General features: G+C 53.7%; 1 protein-coding gene and 1 long non-coding RNA gene across 2 annotated transcripts; both read right to left on the reverse strand.

Moving 5' to 3' along the window:
- Positions 1–293: 293 nt before the first annotated feature.
- Positions 294–6,820, reverse strand: VPREB1 (V-set pre-B cell surrogate light chain 1). Its single transcript, XM_075996825.1, has 3 exons — positions 6,672–6,820; positions 6,244–6,588; positions 294–310 (listed from the first exon to the last, which is right to left on the reverse strand). The coding sequence occupies exons 1-3, from the start codon at positions 6,718–6,720 to the stop codon at positions 294–296; spliced, it is 411 nt and encodes a 136-aa protein (XP_075852940.1). The 5' UTR covers positions 6,721–6,820.
- Positions 6,821–15,654: 8,834 nt separating this feature from the next.
- On the reverse strand, positions 15,655–19,276 carry LOC142863528 (uncharacterized). The gene is made up of 2 exons (XR_012914304.1): positions 19,107–19,276; positions 15,655–16,151 (listed from the first exon to the last, which is right to left on the reverse strand). It is a non-coding gene; the product is annotated as an uncharacterized LOC142863528 (long non-coding RNA).
- Positions 19,277–19,318: the final 42 nt, after the last annotated feature.

Genomic DNA, 19,318 nt, shown 5'->3' on the forward strand with positions numbered 1-19,318 from the left:
CTAAGTACACGATACATCACGAGGAACTGCGGTCTTCTTGCTGTATCTGTAGCTCTCCAGAGTTCACCTTGCAGGTTTCTCGCAGGGGCTAGCGGCGCTCTGGAGAGCAGTGTGTGGAGTCACCATGGCTCGCGCTGAGTCTGGCCCAACGGGCCGTGGTTCTGCCCGATCCCTGGGCTCTCTCCCTCCCCTGGGAGTCCTGCCCCTCCCCTCTTCCCGGCCACGGTGCTGTGCTGTGGGGTGGGCAGCAGGTGGCCAGCAGGGACTCAGCACCGGTGTGGGGTGGTGGTGGCCTAGTTCTTCACTGTCGCTGTGGGAGTGACACCTCAGGTCACTCAGGAGTCTCCATACTCCTGTCCTCCTCCAGAGCCAGGCTGGAAGTGCGACTAGTTCTGCTCTTCATAGGGCCCACGGTGATGTCAGTGTTGGGAGATAATTAATGTGAAAGTGGGGTTTTTTGCTTCAGTTTTGAAAATAATTGTGATAAAAATACATAACATAAAATCTACCATCTTGACCATTTTTAATTGCAAAGTTCGGGGCATTAAGTACATTCAAAGGGCCGGGTGCGGTGGTTCACGCCTGTAATCCTAGCACTCTGGGAGGCCAAGGTGGGAGGATCAGTTTAGGTCAGGAGTTCGAGACCAACCTGAGTAGGGTGAGACTCCATCTCTACTAAAAATAGGAAAAAAAAAATATCGGGGCAACTAAAATTACAAAAATTAGCCGGGCATGGTGGCGCAGGCCTGTAGTCCCCGCTACTCGGGAGGCTGAGGCAGGAGGATCGCTTGAGCCCAGGAGTTTGAGGTTGCTGTGAGCTAGACTTGACGCCACGGCACTCTAGCATGGGCAGCAGAGGGAGACTCTGTTTCAAAATAAACAAATAAAAAATAGAAATAATTAAATTAAAAAGAAATAAGTACATTCACACTGCTGTGCAACCATCACCACCACCTATCCCTAGAACGTTTTCACCTTGCAAAACTGAAAATCTGTCCTCATTAAGAAGTAACTCCCAATCCCCTATCCTCAGCCCCTGGCACCCACCATTCTACTTTCTGTCTCTATGAAGTGCCCTAGGTACCTCATACGAGTGGGATCATACACTAATTGTCTTTTGAAGGTGGTTTTCAAACTGGAAGGTTCTGCATGCATAACACACAGGAGCTGATGTGATTATTAACAGCTGGCCCAGTTGGCGTGGCCTGGGAAAATCACCAACCATCATGAAATAAATGAACCTCTGATGGTACTGTGCTCCAGCTACCACTTTCCAAATTTGCATTGCAACTCACAGAGGGTGTAAAATCAATTAAGATGGGTGCAGCTAGCATTTTGCAAAAGTGGGGTAACCCAGAGCCAACTCTGGCTCGAGAGCATCCCGTGAAAGGGGAGGGACACGGTCGTGAGTGGGATTTTGCTTCAGTTATATAAATACCTAGATATGCTCTGGGGAAAAATGGAAAATGTATTTCTTGCTGGGAGTTTTGCTGGAAAGTCTTTTGAAAAGCACTGTTGTGGGACATACTGGCCCGGTTGTGGGTCTGAGTTGAAGTTTGTTGTCAAATCTCTCTTGCATTTCACAGTTGGCTGATCTGCTGCTCATGTTCATAATGGCCCTTTGCTTTAGGGCCTCTGCATCCCAGTCCACACGGGCCTGGTGTGTCCCCAGGGCAGTGCTGTCCCCCAAATTGAGTTCCATGGCCTGTTGAGTTCCTTGGCCCGGGGCTTGGGGACAGCAGCTGTACAGATGGGCAACTTTGCATCACCCCGTGGCAATGATGAATTCCTGATGAGGTCAGACTCAGGGCCTGATGCGACTCTGCTTGGATCTCGGGGTCCCACAAGCACTGACTGAGCGTCCCCTGAGGGCCAGGTGCTATGGTCCTTAGGGAGATGGGCAAGGCCCTGAGTAGTACCTGGGTGTGGTGCCCTAAAACACATGGGGTCTCGAACTCCTGAGCTCAAGCAATCCTCGTGCCTCAGCCTCCCAAAGTGTTAGGATTACAGGTATGAGCCACCTTAATTTCTTAAAGAATATTAAGAACAGATTTAAATTTACTGTTTTTCCCACATCAAAATGTTCCTGGTTAGAGACCAATTTTAATAGAATTATACTGACTGAAGATAGAAAACGTATAATATTGCAATGAATCTAAACACCCCAAATATGTGTATACCTGTGAGTTTGTAACAATACCAACAAACTAAAGCTGGACGATGCTGGCATACTGACTCATTTATCTCCATAGTTGGTAAATAAAGGCAAAAATATCAAATATTTGCTACACGAATCGTCCCTTAAGGTGACTATATCATCAGTGAGGGGAAGTTTTCTAGCTACCAAGTGAAGCAGGAGTAAAAACTGACCCATCTCTCTTTCCGTAGTGGACAACTGGATCTAGACAGCGGGAAGAAATGGGAGGGCCCCCAGTGTGCAGATTCCACCCTCCCTCCTTACATGGGGCCACCCCGCTGTTCCTCTTGTGTGACCATGTCACAGCTGTGCTGCCCTCCGTGTGCACGGGGAGCCCTGCATTTGAGTCTGAGTCTGACAGGCATGCTCCATCCCTCAAGACCCCCGGATCTTCCTCCAATCCCCTTCTTCGAGGGTCTCAGGGTTTTCCTTGGGTCAAAATGTTTGAGTCTCTGGTCTTCAGTCCATGTTGGCTGTGGGAAACATGTCCAAACCCGTTTAGTTCTGTGTTTCTTTGTCCAACTTGGAAACCGAGTCAAGGATTTCCAGGCACAGACCACAGCTGTCAGCACCCACTGTTCTTTGCTGCTGTCACGGGTCCTGTTGTGCCTGGGGGTTCTTAGTGGTGACAGCAAGTGCATCCTGACAACCTGGGAACCCCACCCTCTCTAGCATCTCTCTCCTCTGTCACAGGTCCAGAAAGTTCCCCAACAGTCCCTTCCCTGAGAATTCATTCGGTTATGCACTCCTTCATTCGTTCACCCAGTTCTTATCACCAAATGTTTATCAGGCACATAAATGAGTTGAACAGATCTTGCCCACTGAGAGCTCACAGCCTAGTGGAGGAGGGGCCTTGCTAAATAAATCTAGAGCCGTGTGGTAGGTGCTAAATATAGTTAGGAAAACATGTTGTTTGCACACTGGAGGAAGCTAACAACTGCTAAAGAGATCAGGGAAGTCTTGTCCAAGGAGTGAGATTTGAGACAACTGTGGAGCCCTGAGTCCGTGCACCCAGCTGGAGGCCCTCAGCAGCAGAGGACGTCCTCCTGGCAATAAACAGCCTGGGCGCTCACTCGGGGACAGCCAAGAGAATCAGGTGTTTGGCCAATTGTGGTTGGCTTAACAGGGAAGAAATGGGCAGTTGGGATGCAAGAAATGGGACTTGGGACAGAGCCTGAGCCAGCCTTGGAAGGCTGTGTCATGGTGAGGGGTCTGAAATGTATCCCCTCAGCCTGTGCGGCGTTTTCACAAGCTACACGCCACTGTAGACACTTGGATCAGGGCTGCTCCAAAGTCAGATGAGCCACAAGTGTAAATGACATACTGATTTTGAGGAGTGAATACAAAAAGCAGTTTAAGCTATTCAGTAACTAATTTTTACATTGATTATAGGTTGAATTGATAACATTTTGGATACATTGTATTAAATAAAATATGTTATTAAAAATTTCACCCATTTCTTTTTACTTTTTTTTTTAATGTAGCTACTAGAAAATAGAAAATTACAGATGTGGCTAGCATATGTGCCTTGGAGTACGGGAGATAATTAAGGGTCAGAGAGGAGGAGTGCAGGCAAGGCTGGATCTAGGAGTGACAAAGATAAAGAAAGGGTGGAGGGTCCACGCTATAGCGGGAGGGCAGGAGGCCAGATAATGGTCAAGGTGAGAAATTACTCAGACTAGAGGAAAGGATTTGATGAGAGAAAAGGCCAGGCCAGTGACTGATGAGGAAATAATGACACTGCTATTTTGTTGAGCGCCCATGACAATTAAGCCCAGGTTAAGCATTTTATATAAAGTAATCATCGCTATTATTTTTCCCTTTACACACAACATTGGGAATGTTGGGCTTGATTTCAAGCGACCCCTCCAAAGCCGACTATATTCAAGACTCACACTCTGTCTGGCCTGAGGTCTCATCCTCCACTGAGCCAGTGGAGCAGGGGCCTTAGGATGATAGAGGAGTTCAACCCGACTCCCTGCTTTCTGCGCCTCTTGCCATGACATGGAATCCCGGAGTCGTGAAAGATGAACACAGGAGAAGGGTGGGTTATGTGCAGAAGACAGAGTTCTTTAAGGATCATCTAGCTGGCCTTCAAATGTGGGCCTGAACTGGGTGTGGTGGTGGCACCTGTAGTCCCAGCTACTCCGGAGGCTGAGGCAGGAGGATCGCTTTAGCCCAGGCGTTGGAGGCTGCATATGATCATGCCTGTGAATAGCCACAGCTCTCCAGCCTGGGCATCATAGCAAGATCCTGTTTCTAAAAATAATGATGATAATAACGAAAAGCACGGACCAGGAGGCAACCGCCTGGTGCAGGAAGAACTCAGTGTGTTTGAGAACATGGAAGCCCCAAGGGTCACCAGAGCATGGCATGAGCTGAGACCATCATTTTACAAAAGAGACAATCACAGGCCATGTGTGTAAGGGCTGATATTGACACATGTCTGACTTTCCAAGAGGACCCTTTGGGACGTTCTCAGCCAGGTTTGGGGTCACATGGGAGACGGTTTGCCTGGCACCTCTCTGAGCGTGAGCCGTGTCTACACACTGTGTGGACACCCATGTGAAGGGTCCCTCCCTGCAGGGCACACCCTGCCCCACGCCCCACGTGCTGAGGGGCCCACGCCGTGGGGCGGGCCGCGGGAACCCTCCCATCCCTCCTCCACCTGACGAGCCCAGTGCGGCCTCTGTGGGACCACATCCATCCCTCCACCCTCGAGGTCTCTCCGGGGGTCCAGAGGGTCAGTGTCCTTTGGGTCACCAGGCAGGAGGGGTCGAGGGGAACCTTGACCACCCCCCGGCGCGGCTTGGCTAAGACCCGGAGGCAGGAGCTGGCGTGTCTCTAGAGCTGGGTCAGCACGCTGCGCCGAGCGGGCGTCCTGCCCGCCGCGTCTCTTTGGCAAGCCAAGTTTAACAGGCGCGCAGCCACGCCCGCCCGCCCACCTGTTGTCTGTGGCTGCTCTCTTGCCACAAGGACAGAACTGAGAGGCTGTGACAGAGACCGTACGGCCCACCAAGCCACAATATTTACTATCTGGCCGTTTATAGAAAACATCTGTCAGCCTCTGCCACTGTCCTGCACAGAAGAGTGAATGCGTCTCTCTCACCTCGGCCGGTGGTTCTCAGTTGGGGTGATCTAGCCAGCCCTGGGGGACACTTGGCAATGTCCAGAGACATTTTTGGTTGTTAGCCTGGTTGGGAGGGGTTTGGTGGGCAGGGAGGCTGTTTGGCGGCCCTCAGTGCACAGGACAGCCCACAGCCAAGAACGGTCTGGCCCCAGATGCCAATGGGCAGAGACGGAGAACCTGCTCTGGACCTAACGCCTGGGTCCTGTTTCCCTTACAAGAGGCTCAATAGGGGATTTTCTGAGCTTGTTTACCCTGCAACTCCTGAGTGTGATCAGATGCCGATAGAGGGTCCTGTCCTTGGCAAGGGTGCCCACCCCGGGGCTTTTGTCCACCCCCTGGCTCCCATGGCACAGGCCTGCGGGTGCGGGCGAGCGCTCTCCAGCACCTCAGCCAAGCAGGCCTTGGTCAGCCCGCTGCCCGGGACCTTCGCCCCTGGTTCTTAGACGCTTCCTATGAGATGGCGCGTGAGTCAGACCAAAGTCAGCAAAACAACGTCCCAAGACACAAGCAGCTTTAATCCCCAAATCCAGCCTCCGTCGGGGCTTACAGCAACACTGTCTGACCAGGGCACGCCGTGTGGCCCGTGGCTCTGCCCTCATCCACCACACCAGCCCCTGCAAGGACCCTGCCCCTCCGTCTTCAGGTCAAGGGACCCAGGTCCTGGGGTTAGCAGCCTCCTTTTCTTCCCCCCTCTCCCTGCCCCCCTCCGTGTCCCTCTCCCTGCCCCCCTCCATGTCCCTCTCCCTGCCCCCCTCCATGTCCCTCTCCCTGCCCCCCTCCGTGTCCCTCTCCCTGCCCCCCTCCATGTCCCTCTCCCTGCCCCCCTCCGTGTCCCTCTCCCTGCCCCCCTCCGTGTCCCTCTCCCTGCCCCCCTCCGTGTCCCTCTCCCTGCCCCCCTCCGTGTCCCTCTCCCTGCCCCCCTCCATGTCCCTCTCCTTCTCCATGCTCTGGGCTCCCACAGCACAGAAATATATAGCCTCGTCCTCGGGCTGCAGCTCAGAGATGCTCAAGTGCCCCCTGTTCCTGGCCACATCTTTGGATCCAGAGAAGCGAGGGGGGACCTTGGGGCCCTGGTTCTTGTCTGAGTGTGAGAAGTATCTCAGCAGGAACCTCGGAGGGTGGCCCGGCCGCTGCTGGTACCAGAAGACGCTGTAAACGCCAATGTTGTGGTCGCTGCTCAGGGTGCAGGTGAGGCGGACGGTGGTTCCGAGGAGGGCAGACGTGGTGGGTGGCTGATGCAGCAACAGGTGAAGGCCACAGCCTGGGGACACAGAAGCATGTGGGCCCCTGGGGTAGGGCAAGGTGAGGGATGGGGCGGGTGCTGCAGACTCCGGGGGCCCTCACCTGTGCAGTGGGTGAGCAGCAGCAGCAGCAGGACGGGAGTCCGGGACATGGCGCAGCCCCGCAGAGCTCTGCCTCTCACTCTGGGGCGCCTGGAGCCCCCTCGGGCCGGGCCACCGTCCTCCTCCCTGCACTGGGGGTGGGGCCGTGGCTCGCCCCCTTCCTGGCCACTGCCATCCCCAACTTTCTCGGGGTCTCAGTGTCCGTTACCGGAACAGCCAGTGGCAGCCTTTGTGGTCAGGGAGGAAGCACCTGCGGGAAGTTCACGGTCCAGGTCACTTCCCTCTGGGGAAGCTGAGCCCCGCCCAGACAAACGTCTTGTCCAAATTCAAATGCCTGTGAAACGGGAAGGGAGGACACATGCTCAGGGCGCTGGAAACACCTGGTCTGTACAGGTGGAAGGAGGTGGGAAGCTCCGCCCCTGTCACAACCGGCACTGCCCCCAAGCCGGCTCCTTCCCCAACAGCAGAGAGATGGGGCTTTCCAGAAAGACACACAGGGTTGGGGGTGGCCCCTGCGTCACTCCCCTCCCTTTTCCCGGCTCACCTTGGCCCTGTGATGGACTGAATCATGCCCCCCCAAATCCACAGGGTGAAGCACTAACCCCCAATATGACCCTATTTGGAGATGGGGCTTTCAGGGAGGTGATCAAGGTTAAGTGAGGTCATAAGGGCAGGCCCTGACCTCATGCAACTGCTGTCCTCATAAAAAGGGGACATTTGGGCTCACAGACAGGCACAGAGGGAAGAGGGTACAACAAGTGACATGCAGGGAAGGTGGAACCTGCACACCGAGGAGGGGGCTGGAGCCGAGCCTCCCCTCAGAGCCCTCAGTGAGCACCAGCCCTGCCTGCAATGAACTTCTGGCCTCCAGGACTGTGAGAAAATAAACTGCTGCTGTCTCAGCCCCAGGGTCGGTGGTGCCTTGTCACTGCAGCTCTAGGAAACGCACTCGGGAGTGTGTTGGCCGGTTCTGGCTGCTGTGACAAAGTAGCACAAGCCAGGCAGCTGATACACCACAGAAACTTATTTCCCGCGGCTCTGGAGGCTGGGAAGTCCAAGCCAGCGTCTGGCCGGTGCCATGTCTGGAGAGGGGCTGCCTCCTGGCCCACCGCTGGGTCTGCTCACCATGACCTCACATGGTAGGAGGGACGCTCTGGGGTCTCCTTTGCAAGCACACTGATCCCACGCTCTGTCCCCAGGACCCAATCACCTCCTGAAGGCCCCCACCTCCTAATATCATCACTGTGATGGGGTCGGGATTCTAACAGACGAATTTTGGGGAGACAAACATTCAAACCATAGCCAGAAGTAACTCCAAGATGGCCCCAAAGGTCTCTTGTTCTACATGTCCATCCCCCCACGAAAAGGCCGGAGTCTGTCTCCTCCCCTGGCGTCTGCCCAGGCCTGTGACTACGGCTGAAGTGACCCTGGCTGGACCGGGTGGCCTTGAGCAGCTGGGCATGTGCCAGGACTCTATCTCGCAAACACCGGAAGGAACAAGCACCCCTTTGGCTCAGATGAGTCCCCGTGTGGTCTCGAGCTGCCCCCCACGTCCATTTTCTCCCCGAGGAGGAGCAGACCTCACCTGCTTGGCCAGCTGGGCCAGCTCCGCAAGCCCCACCCCCCTCCTGCTGCCTCTCCGGCCAACAGCTCCCCCTGCGCGGCCGGCCGGCAGGGGGGTGTTTGTAGCATATTTGTGGGCCCTGCGAATGGGGAACTGGGGCCTGGAAGTCCGGTGAGGCCGCGACGCCGGAGACGGGCAGGCCGCCGGGCGCGGCCCCCGAGGGCTTCACGGAATTTGCAGAGAGCTTGACAAGGCCCCTTTGGAGAGGGAAGAACGAGAAAATTCTCAGCCAGAGCTCTTACCCTTGCCAGGAACAGTGGAGGCTTTTCCTGGAGTTGGGGCAGAGAAAGAATTCTTACCTCCATCGCCGACGCCTTGGCAGGCCTCTCTCCTCAGGCGTCCCCGCCTCTGCAGAAGGAAAAGGCGCTGTCTCAGAAGGGGCGGGAGGGGCTGCAAAGAGCATTTCAAGTTCAAAGCCACCAGGCTGAATGTGAGACACGAGGGCCCACCGAGACAGGTGCGTGGGCTGCTCGAAGCTGAGGGGGTTTGTTCAGAACTCGATTCTAGATGACTCCACGGTGCCTGGGACAAGGCATCGTGGGTTAACTCTGACCGCAAATTTTGTTGATACGAGCTTCTCATCTGCGCCGTGAAAAAGAATTAAATACAGTTTGCATACTTTCACATCCAGGTCCTTTCCAAGCTCATTTTTGTTGGTATAAAAAAAACCCAGATTTGATTTTTTTTCCATAAGATTAGCATCTTTATGTTTACCTTGTATATAGTTGTAATATTTGTACTTAGTTTTCAAAGAATTACAATCCTATTTGTCATTCTTGTATTTTAAACCAAATGAAACCCTTTTGTAAAAACAATATTTACTTTGATATCCTTCATTCGCTGTGGATCATCTTAGAGCTAAAAATTACAAATACATTTCAAGATTCTCTTTTATTACTTGCTTTACCATTTTAAGGGTGTTTCCAAATATATTGTTATAATTTTTGTCACTTAAAAATTCCAAGTAATCATTCAAACTATGGTGAGCTCTAAGAAGAAAGCTGGGTCTTCCAGAAGAGCAAATTTTTAAAAATAATTGTGTATATTATTTGTGTATGTTACTGTATAAAAATAATTGTGTATATTATTTGTGTATGTTACTGTATAAAAATAATTGTGTGTGTATAGAGAGAGAATGTCTGTGTGCATCTGCGTGCTTCAGATTCCCTGGGCGTTTGAAAGGCTACTGAAGGGAGCTGCAGCGAGCCGTCCCAGGGTCAGATGGGCTGAGACCCCAGGTCAGCAGAACGGGAGCCCATTGCTTGTTCCCACGATTAGCAGGACGGGGCTTGTTGACCGGCTGAAGGAACTGTTTCTCCAGGCAACGGCCAAGAACCTATGGCCTCGCATGTGAGCCAAGGTTGCCTGGGAACCAGTGCGCGGTGCTAGGCGCTGCAAGACGGTCTAGGATTCAAGGTCTCGCACTCGAGCCGAGATTGTTTGTTATCTGAAAGCGGCGCAAAACACCAAAGAGATCTCCTGTAGAAGGCCAAGCTTTTTGCTTTGACTGGAAAAGCAGGTGTTGTTGGCCATGGGAAGTCACGTACCAAAAAGTAGCTGGCATGGGAAAATAGCTGTGGGACACTCGCCCAATTAAACTGTATATAATAAACTGACGAGCACTTTTCCAGTGCTGCAGTCCGAAACCGTCTCTTGTCTCTGTGTCCTTTTTCCTTCCGGGGCTGCAGCCAATTCTGTCTGTCTGCGTCTTAAGTGTATGTGCTGTGTGTGTCATTCCCCATTCTGTAATCGGGCCACGACAGCTACAGGCAGCTTATCCCATGCTGTGAGAGCCTCACTGTGCACATCTCTGCATCTCTGTGCTCAGCGATGCCATGTTCCTAGCTTGAAATCAGCCACCACGGAAATGGGCAAACACGAGAACTCAGCATTCCTTTCTAGAGGGCCAGGTATTGAGCGTTTCCCAGCACACCTCCTCAGCCTCTCCCTTAGGGCTGCTCAGCTTCCCTCTGGGCCTCCGCCTTTTCCCTCCGTCACATTGTTGACACCATTCCCAGGAAGAAGCACTGGCTTCTGCAGGGACCGGTCTCTTTTTGCCACCAATGTTAATGTCATGGCTCAGGGTGCAGGCGAGTGTGGCCGTCATCCCCACAGACACAGAGAGGGAGGCAGCGGGGTCAGCACAGACTGGAGCACAGAACCCGCAAACGCAGACAGATCCCGATGAGGAGCGGGGTCCCAGGTAAGGCTGACTGGGGGTGTGAGAGGGGCTGAAGCAGGCTGGGGGACTGCCCTGGGTCACCGAGGCCTGTCCCTACCTAGGCAGTGAGGGGAGCAGAAAGGAGTTCAGGCCATGGTGGGCACAGCCCTGACCCCACAGTGTGGCCATGCCGCTCCAGAACCATTCCCTCCTTGCTGGCCCCAGGGAGGAGGGGCTGCAAGGCATCTTGTGTCCCTGGCTTCCAGCCCCTCTCCTCAGCACCCAAGAGTGAGCCAACAGCCACCCTCAACGTGGAGGCACCTGCCACGTCCCCTGGTCGCAGGCCCGCCCTGGCCTCCTGCAGAGCCACACTCCGAGACTGGCTGGGTGTGCTTCCTGGACACTGAGCATGCGCCAAGCTCTGGTTTTACCAAGGAGGTGATGACACTCTGTCCCAGAATCCCCGACATCAAGGCTGGCTGGGTCAGCACAGACTGGGCCCAGGACCCTGGAAGAAGGGAGACCCGAGGAAGGGTCCCCCTTAGACCCTAACCCACACTGAACCCAGGGGGAGGCCAGAAGAGGAGCCCAAGCGCCCCGCTGGGCTGTTTCCTGAGATCCCATCAGCTTGTCCCTGGCAGAGAGTGAGGAGGGTGAGGAGGAGAGAGGTCCACGCCACTGGGAGGCACTGAGAGCTCTGTGTCCGGGGCCCACAGCAGGCGCTGGGCTCCCAGGCCCCTGCCCAGCCCATCATGGGGTGGAGACGTACACACGCTGCTTCCTGACTGGCTCCTGCCCACCCAGAGCCCTGGCCAGAGTGGCTCCCTGGGAAGGGGAGGGGCTGGCTTCCCTGGAGCCACTTCAGTGTGGGGGAAGGGTGCCTGACCCTGATGACCTTGTGGGTCCTGGCAGCACACAGCTGCAGTCAGTCACACCCAGATAGAGACCCCGTTGGCTAAGGTCCCTTGTGCCCTCTGAGTGGTCCCAGTTGGAGGCCCTCAGTCCCCCAAGACTGTCCTATGTCGCCCCTGCTGGCCACAGGTGGAAGAGCACCAGGGCGGGGCTTCCAACCCTGATAGGGGATAGATCTCATTGGGTCCATGAACTTGGGTGGGATAAAGTTTACATTATTACAGCTAACTTCTTTTTAAAATTTTAATTGATGAATAATTGTACATATTCATAGGGTACCTAGTGATGTTTCAACACATATAATGTATGGTAATCAAGATAATTAGCATATCCACCATCTCAAACATATATTAATATCATTTCTTTGTGTACAACCAAGTTCTAACTAAAGTCTGGCAGCTCCATCAATTATGCATATAAGCAACAATAACCCCTAGTAGTTGCCATAGTATTGCCATAACCTATAGTCATGGCTATAACCCCTTGTCACCAGTAGAAGTCACAGCTGTTTTCAGATCATGTTAGAGATGTAGACCAACCTCCAAATAAATGCACACTTATCACTACATTTGAATTAGGGCAGCCATTCAATCAGACCTGCCGCTATATTATATACAGTTCAGTGTCACACATGTGGCTTCCTCTAGCTTCTTCCAAAGTTGCTCTCAGGAGATGCTTAATGGGGTTGGCTCCTGGGCACTGAGCACTGTGCCAGGCTCTGACTTTCCCAAGATCGACCTGCTATCTTGTCTTCAAGGGGCTATATTTAAGTAGGAGCAGTCTGTAAGAACCAAAAACGATGTAGGAAACCAAAACATGCATGTAAAGATATGAGTGGTCTCAGAGATTAGGGAGAAGATGGACTTGCCCAAGTGCCACTCTCCAGAGCAGAGTGAGGACGGGCTGGGTGACAACGGCTGTGGGGCGAGGGGAGGGAGGGCAGGGCTCAGCCTGTGCAGCCGGGGCCAGGCCAGAGTCCTGTCCACTTGCTGAGAGTGTGATTCTGCCACCCCAGGAGGATCGTAAGCCTGAACATTTAAGCCTCGAAGAAAAGGCATCAGCTTTCTCTCCGAGTCAGCTGGCTCTCTCGCAGGGCCGAGGTCAGAAGGGACAGGGAAGACTCACCAGGAGAGAGGTCAGGTCTCGTGGGCCACAGGGGCAGCAGAAGGGACACTCTGAAAGCTTCTCAGGAGGTTGAGCTGTGGATGTGGCACCCAGCTGGAAGCGCATGGGACAGAGAGGGGAGAAGCTCAAGGTTGTGACAGGTGCGGTCCAGGCCACTGGGACCCAGGTGGGACCCAGTGGGACCCAGGTGGTGTTCAGGACTCAGGAGCAGCAGACCTTAAAGGCGGGAGCCCAAAGAGCTTAACCCAGCCTCCCAGCCATCAGGAGCTGCCCTTCTGTCTCTGCCATATGTCCCTCGTGACAGTGGGTGTATGAATGTGAGCCATGAGCTGTCACAGCCGCAGAGAGGTGGGGAACCCTGGCTGCAGCCCCACAGGCCTCACGGCCTTCTGGGGCTGGGCGTGTGCTTCCGTTCTTCTAGCTTTCCCAGAAACCGTCTGGGAAATCTGCTCCTTGGCCAGAGCTCTTTGGCCTTGTGTTTCTGTCACTTACCACCAGAAGTGCAGTAACTCCTTCAAGCCCAAGGGCTTTCTGGAGGAGTGACCTGGTTTCAGACAGTGGCCCCAGGGATGTGCAGCGAGGTGCAGGTGTGGGGGACAGGATCCCCACAGCACAACTGCGGGCACCAGTGAGAACTCCAGGGAGACGAAGGTCACCCACTGTCTTGCAGGGAACCAGGCTGCTTCAGCACACCTGGGAGTCGTCACGAGACTAGCAGGTGTCCCAGGTCAAGGACTTTACCTCCCGGGGCTCTGCCACTTTTCCTGGATTCCTAAGTGTCTCCCAATTTCCTGGGAGAATGGTTAGGGTGGGAACTCGTAGTGTGGCCTGAGAAGGAATTCTTGACAAAGATTAGAATAGTCTTAAAGAAAGTATATTTTACTTCCCAAGGATGAGAAGGCTGAAGTGCCGGCTCTGAGGGTGAGGGCTTTGGGTTTTTATTGAGGGGCAAAGGGAAAAAAGAGTTTCTTGCTGCAGACTGATAACAGAAAACAGCTGTGAAGTGGCTGATCTGTTTTTCCTTTTTTCCCCTCTTCTCTGTGAGGCTGGCTGATCAAGGTCCTTGGAATATGGTCTGGCCAGAACTGGGGCTCCCCACTCCTTCTAGCTGCTCAGTTGTTTTCAAGTGCTGTGAAAACAAACTCTTAGAGAGGCTACAGGTAGTCAATCCAACAAAGTGGCAGTTATGTGCTGTGGTCTTTCTCTTCAAAGGGATAATATGTCGGTTTTTCCTCTTTCCACCTCTGTTAATTTTTTCTCCATTATAGTTTATTAGCAATACTGTCCTTTCAAGAACCACATAAATTAAAAGGAAAAAACAGGCTGAGAGGCCGAGGCAGGAGAATCGCTTAAAGCCACAGGAGTTCAAGACCAGCCTGGGCAACACAGCAAGACCCTGTCTCTACAAAAATATTTCAAAATTAAGCAGGCGCAGTAGTGTGCACCTGTAGTCCCCATTAATTGGGAGGCTGAGGCAGGAGGATCAGGTTAGCCAGGAGTTTGAGGCTGCAGTGAGCTATGATTGGTGCTGCACTCTAGCCTGGGTGACAGAGGAGACCCTGTCTCAAAAAAAAAAAAAAAAGGAAAAACAAAACCATAATGCCCACGATTTACTGGTGCCTTCTATTGTTTGCCATTTTCTAGGTCAGGTCTCAGACCACTGGAACTCAGTTTTTTCTTTCATGCACAATCGTAACTCTGCTATGAGACAAACCCTGTTCTCTGTGCTATCATGTTTTGTGCCCACCGGAAACACGATCTACAAATATGTTTTTAGTCTCAGAAGTGTAGGCTACCACTGCAGTCTACTTTCAGGGGCTTGGCATGAATCCCATATGTGAGGGTATCCTCCTGAAAGCAGTGAAGTTGGGAAGAGTGTCCCAAGGAAGAGGATACCGTACACGGAGGGGAGCAGAGGAGAAAACACAGGAGCATTCCGGACTCCAGTGCAGAATCCTGGGAGGAAATACCAAGGCAGGCAGAGCCCCGACTTGGTGTCTGGCACAGGCAGGCGCTCATTAGTAGTTGCTTTTGTTGGCCACGTGATGTCCTTAGGGTGAAGAGGAGGTTTGAGGACCTCCCTGTAAACACTGTGTAGGGAGGACACGCGGTAGCTCTCTGCTGGGGGCTCTTTTCAGGAGCCACAGTCCAAATTGAACGTTGATCGTGGTCTTTGAGCTGAGACGGTGTAGGGATAGCACTCGGGCCTCGCTTCTGACCGCGGGAGACTGAAAGGACGGCCTTGCTAACAGGCTAACAGCAAGTATATTTCTAACTGGCAGCCACGTAGAGTGGTATGAACTCTGTCCCTGAGGTTGGTACCATGACTATCTCCCCTACAGAGATGTTTACCTAACAATTAAAGGAAGCTGAGCAAAAAAAGAAGGTGTAAATCCTCACTCACATTCCCCAGAGCTGGTCAATTCACAATTCCACAGGGAAAAGAGCCTCCGGGAGAGGGCAGGAAGGGTAGACTCTCTGGTGGACTGTCATTAAAATCCACTGCCTTCAAAGGTTTGTTTTTAAGGTTGAAGAGTTCCTGAGAGGATGGCAGGTGTGTGGACTTCCCCACCTCCTCAAGGAGGGTCAAGAAATTGGTTGCAGCTTCGCTGGATGGTTCTGGCTCCTGATCTCTCTCTCTCTCTCTCTCTCTTTTTTTTTGAGACAGAGTCTCACTCTGTTGCCCAGGCTAGATAGAGTGAGTGCTGTGGCGTCAGCCTAGCTCACAGCAACCTCAAACTCCTGGGCTCAGCGATCCTGGTGCCTCAGCCTCCCGAGTAGCTGGGACTACAGGCACGTGCCACCATACCCGGCTAATTTTTTGTATATATATTTTTAGTTGGTCAATTAATTTCTTTCTATTTTTAGTAGAGACGGGGTCTCGCTCAGGCTGGTTTTGAACTCCCGACCTCAAGCAATCTGCCCGCCTCGGCCTCCCAGAGTGCTAGGATTACAGGTGTGAGCCACCGCGCCCGGCCAGCTCCTGGTCTCTCTTGAGGAGGCATTAACACGTCAGCTAGGGCTGGAGCAGCCACTTCCGGAGTGGCCCGCCCACACGCTCGACAAGACTCTGACAGGCCTCAGTTGCTGGCCACTTGGACCTCTCCATAGGCTGCTTGAGAGTCTGCCTGACTCGAAAGGAGGAGACCCAAGAGAGAACAATGCAGAAGTCACAATGTCTTTTATGACCTAGCTTTGGAAGCCGCTCTGTCATTTTCGCAATATTCCGTCAGTTACCCCAGGTCCGTGTTACTCAGCGTGGAAGGAAACCCCACATGGGCATCAATCCCAGGACACAAGAATTACCGGCCCACTTGGACACTGGCTGCCATGCCTGGGCAGCTGCAGATTAGGCGCAATGGGAACATGCAGGCTATTTGAGGACAGTTGAGTATGAGCTTGGAGTTGACATTGACATCTGGAGATCTATTCTACCGCCCTGGTAGAACGGGAGTGTGTGAGGCCCCTGGCAGTAAAGCAGGTCCTGGCCGAGATCCAGCTCCCACTGGCGCGCCGGGTCATTGCCAAGTTCACAAATGCGCACTTGGGGTGGACATGTGTGGAAGTTGCTGCAGTCGCCACGCTGAGCCTTTCATTGGTGGGAGAAGAACTGCTGGGACATGGAAGGCCAAGCGGAGATCTCTGTGACTCTTCTCACCCTGGTCAAGACAGTAAATAAAAACCAATATCACATTCCAGAAGGGATGGCAGACTTAAGGAAGTCAAGGACTCAAGGTTGCTGGTCCCTGCCATATTTCCATTTCATCTACCAACCTGCCCCTACGGAAACCAGATGCATCCTGAGGATGGCTGAGACTTCCTTTAACTCCACCAAACAGTGTCCCCAGTTGAGAAGGTGGTATGCCACACATGCCCTGTCTGCTAGAGCCAATGCATGAGGCCTCAGGTGTATGGTATGCAAACATTGACAAATGTGTTCCTTCTGTCCTTATGAGATGCTGTCTGCATTCACGTGGAACAGACAACAGTATACATTTTGTTTTGCCCCAGGGTTATGCTCTTCTGCCCTTTGCCATGGTCCCAAGAGATCTGGACCACCCGACACCTGGGCGTCCCACAAAACATCCCATCAAGTCACCACTTGGTTAATGCCGTGCTAAGTGAGTTAGAGGCCAGCACGTTGGGGCCTTGGGAGGAAACCTGCCCTGCAAAGGTGGGGCATGATCCGTACATAGGTTGCCGCATGAGGACAGTTTGGAGTGCCTCGCAGGCAAGGGCTCGCCGGGTCCTGTCACCCAAGGTAAAAGATGAGTCATTGCATCTTGCACCTCCTGCCATGGAGAAGAAAGCTCAATGCCTGGTAGAACTCTTCAGGTTTTGGAAACAGCATGCTCCACCCCTGGCCTGTGCACCGGGTGACACGAAAGGCTGCCACCTTGGCACGCATCCCCAGTAGGAAAGCTTTCTGCTGCAAGTCCAGACTGCAGTGAAAGCAGCCCTGCTGCCGGGCCACAGGACTCAGCAGAATTTAGGGGCTTGGAGGGATGAAGGGTAGGTAGGAGGCGGTGCTGGGTGGGATTCGTGGCGGGCTCCAGTGAGAGAGTCACAGCACAGGCCCCTTGGGGCCTGCAGCAAGGCCGTGCAGTCTGCAGTGGCGAACTGCATGTGTTTTGTAAAACCGCTTCTGCAGTGGCAGAGGACCGTGGGACACCAGGTGACTGCGCGGCATCTGCAGCTGCCCGTCACGAGGTAAAGTGTGGCAAACCCATCCATTGTTAGACAGCAGCGTCCCATTGAGTTATGAGCTCTGATTGCCACCTGAACACCTTGTCCTCTTTGAGACCAGCACTCATGTGGCAAGGAAAGGTGCCACCTTAGTGGGAGTAATTGGCCCAAGTCATCAGCAAGAGATAGGGCTGCTTTAAAACCAGAGGTTAGGGAGGAATATATCTGACCCCCAAGGGATGCACTTCTGTGCCTCTTGGCTCTCCCTCGCCCAGTTGCATCAGTAAAAAGCCACAGAAGGCCCAGAGGAAGGCCTGACCAAGGCCACCCTGTAGGCTGCTGAGGATGGCAGAGGTGGTAGCTGATAAAGAGTGGCATCTGGGGCTGAGTGTGGCGGCGCATCCCTGTAATCTCAGCACTCTAGGAGGCCGAGGCAGGGGGATGGTTTGAGGCCAGGAGTTGGAGGTTGCTGTGAGCTATGATCACACCACTGCACTCCAGCCTGGGAAACAGAGCAAGACCCTGTCTCAAAAGAAGAAGAAGAAGAAGAAGAAGGAAGAAGAAGAAGAAGGAGGAGGGGGGGGAGGGGGAGGGGGAGGGGGAGGAGGAGGAGAAATCTGCAATGAATGATAGAGGAAGAAGATGAGAAGGAGTTGCAGTGGCTGAAGCTGTGATTCGTCTCGCTGGCCTTCCTCTTCCGAGTTTCCCCAGAAATAGAGGCCCACAGGAGCCCCTTCCAGAACACTTATAAAGAAGTGCATTCTGGGCCAGGCACGGTGGCTTACACCTGTAATCCTGGCATTCTGGGAGGCTGAAACAGGGGGATCACTTGAGGCCAGGAGTTCTAGACCAGCCTGATCAAGAGAGAGACCTATCTCTACAAAAATAGAAAAATTAGCCAGGCACAGTGGCCCATGCCTGTAGGCCCAGCTTCGCGGGAGGCTGATCACCTGAGCACAGGAGTTGGAGGCTGCAGTGAGCCGTGCTCCTCTGTAACTGTTTCTTCCTCTGTCTACTCCTGCTTCCCCCCTCTTCCTTCCACAGGACCCAGCCCAGGAAACTGCCTAATCAATGTCCTGCACCTAAATTTCCTCTTGGAGCCTGCTTCCTAGGAAAGCCCTCCTGGGCCACCCCCAGCTCTCCTGAAGACAAGTGCTCTGCTTTGCTTACTTCTAGGTCTCCAACACCTAGAACAACGCCTGGGCCATCAGAGGAGCATAATAATTACTGGATGAATAAATGAATAAACTCAGGTGGCTCATCCCAGCAAACCGACCTCACCTGCACACTCTCTGTTCCAGGTCTTGCACCCCAGGAATCAGACCTCTGGATTCACTCTCTTGGGGTCCTCCCTCCACCCCTGCCTTTGGTATTGAGGCTCCAGCAGACACAGCCCAACCTCTGAGCAGGACTGGGAAAGTCTCATTAGAGGAGCAGCCTGGCCCAGGGTAGGCAGCAATAGACAACCCTGGTTCTCGTGGACAAGGGAAGGAGGGGCTGAAATTGCCGGCCCCCTGCAGGGACCAGAGGCCCCACTCACTGTGTCTTGCTGAACAGAGACCCAAGGCCTTGGGCTGAAAATCCCAGTGGGGAAATGGCATTGGAGCAGAGGAGAGTGCTGTGAGAATCAGTGTGACAGCTCCGCTGTGCACTGCTCACAGCACCCACCTCGGCAGGCGGGGGCGGAAGGGCCTGCAGGTGCTTAGCAGCAGGCCACGCCCGGCTGCAGCTGGGAGAAGTGCAGGCCTGAGAGACTCCTCAGGGAAAGGCATCTGGCCGAAGGAGACTGCCCAGGTGGGGGAGGAGGAGCTGCCACCTGTCCGGCCAGACAGGCTGAGGCGAAGAGGGGGACTGTCCCAGGGTGGGGGGATGCACCACGAGTTCTCTCTGTGCCCCATGGAGATGTCAGCAAAGTGCACATCACTCACGGATAGTCTCGCAAAGCGCTTTCTGCGTCCTATGAATTGGCCACAGCCACCAGCGCGTTGTTTTGGTGGAGGTGTATGGCTTCCCGGGGGCTGTTCCTTCAGAGAAATGGGGCGTTTTAGAGGCGCAGAGGTGGGGCGTCCGTGCCCAGCCCAGCCCCTCCGCAGCAAGGGCCCCTGCGGCTCCAGGGGGCTGTGCCTTCAGAACAATTGGA

This window comes from Microcebus murinus, chromosome 22, assembly GCF_040939455.1.
Source record: "Microcebus murinus isolate Inina chromosome 22, M.murinus_Inina_mat1.0, whole genome shotgun sequence".
Lineage (NCBI taxonomy): Eukaryota > Metazoa > Chordata > Mammalia > Primates > Cheirogaleidae > Microcebus > Microcebus murinus.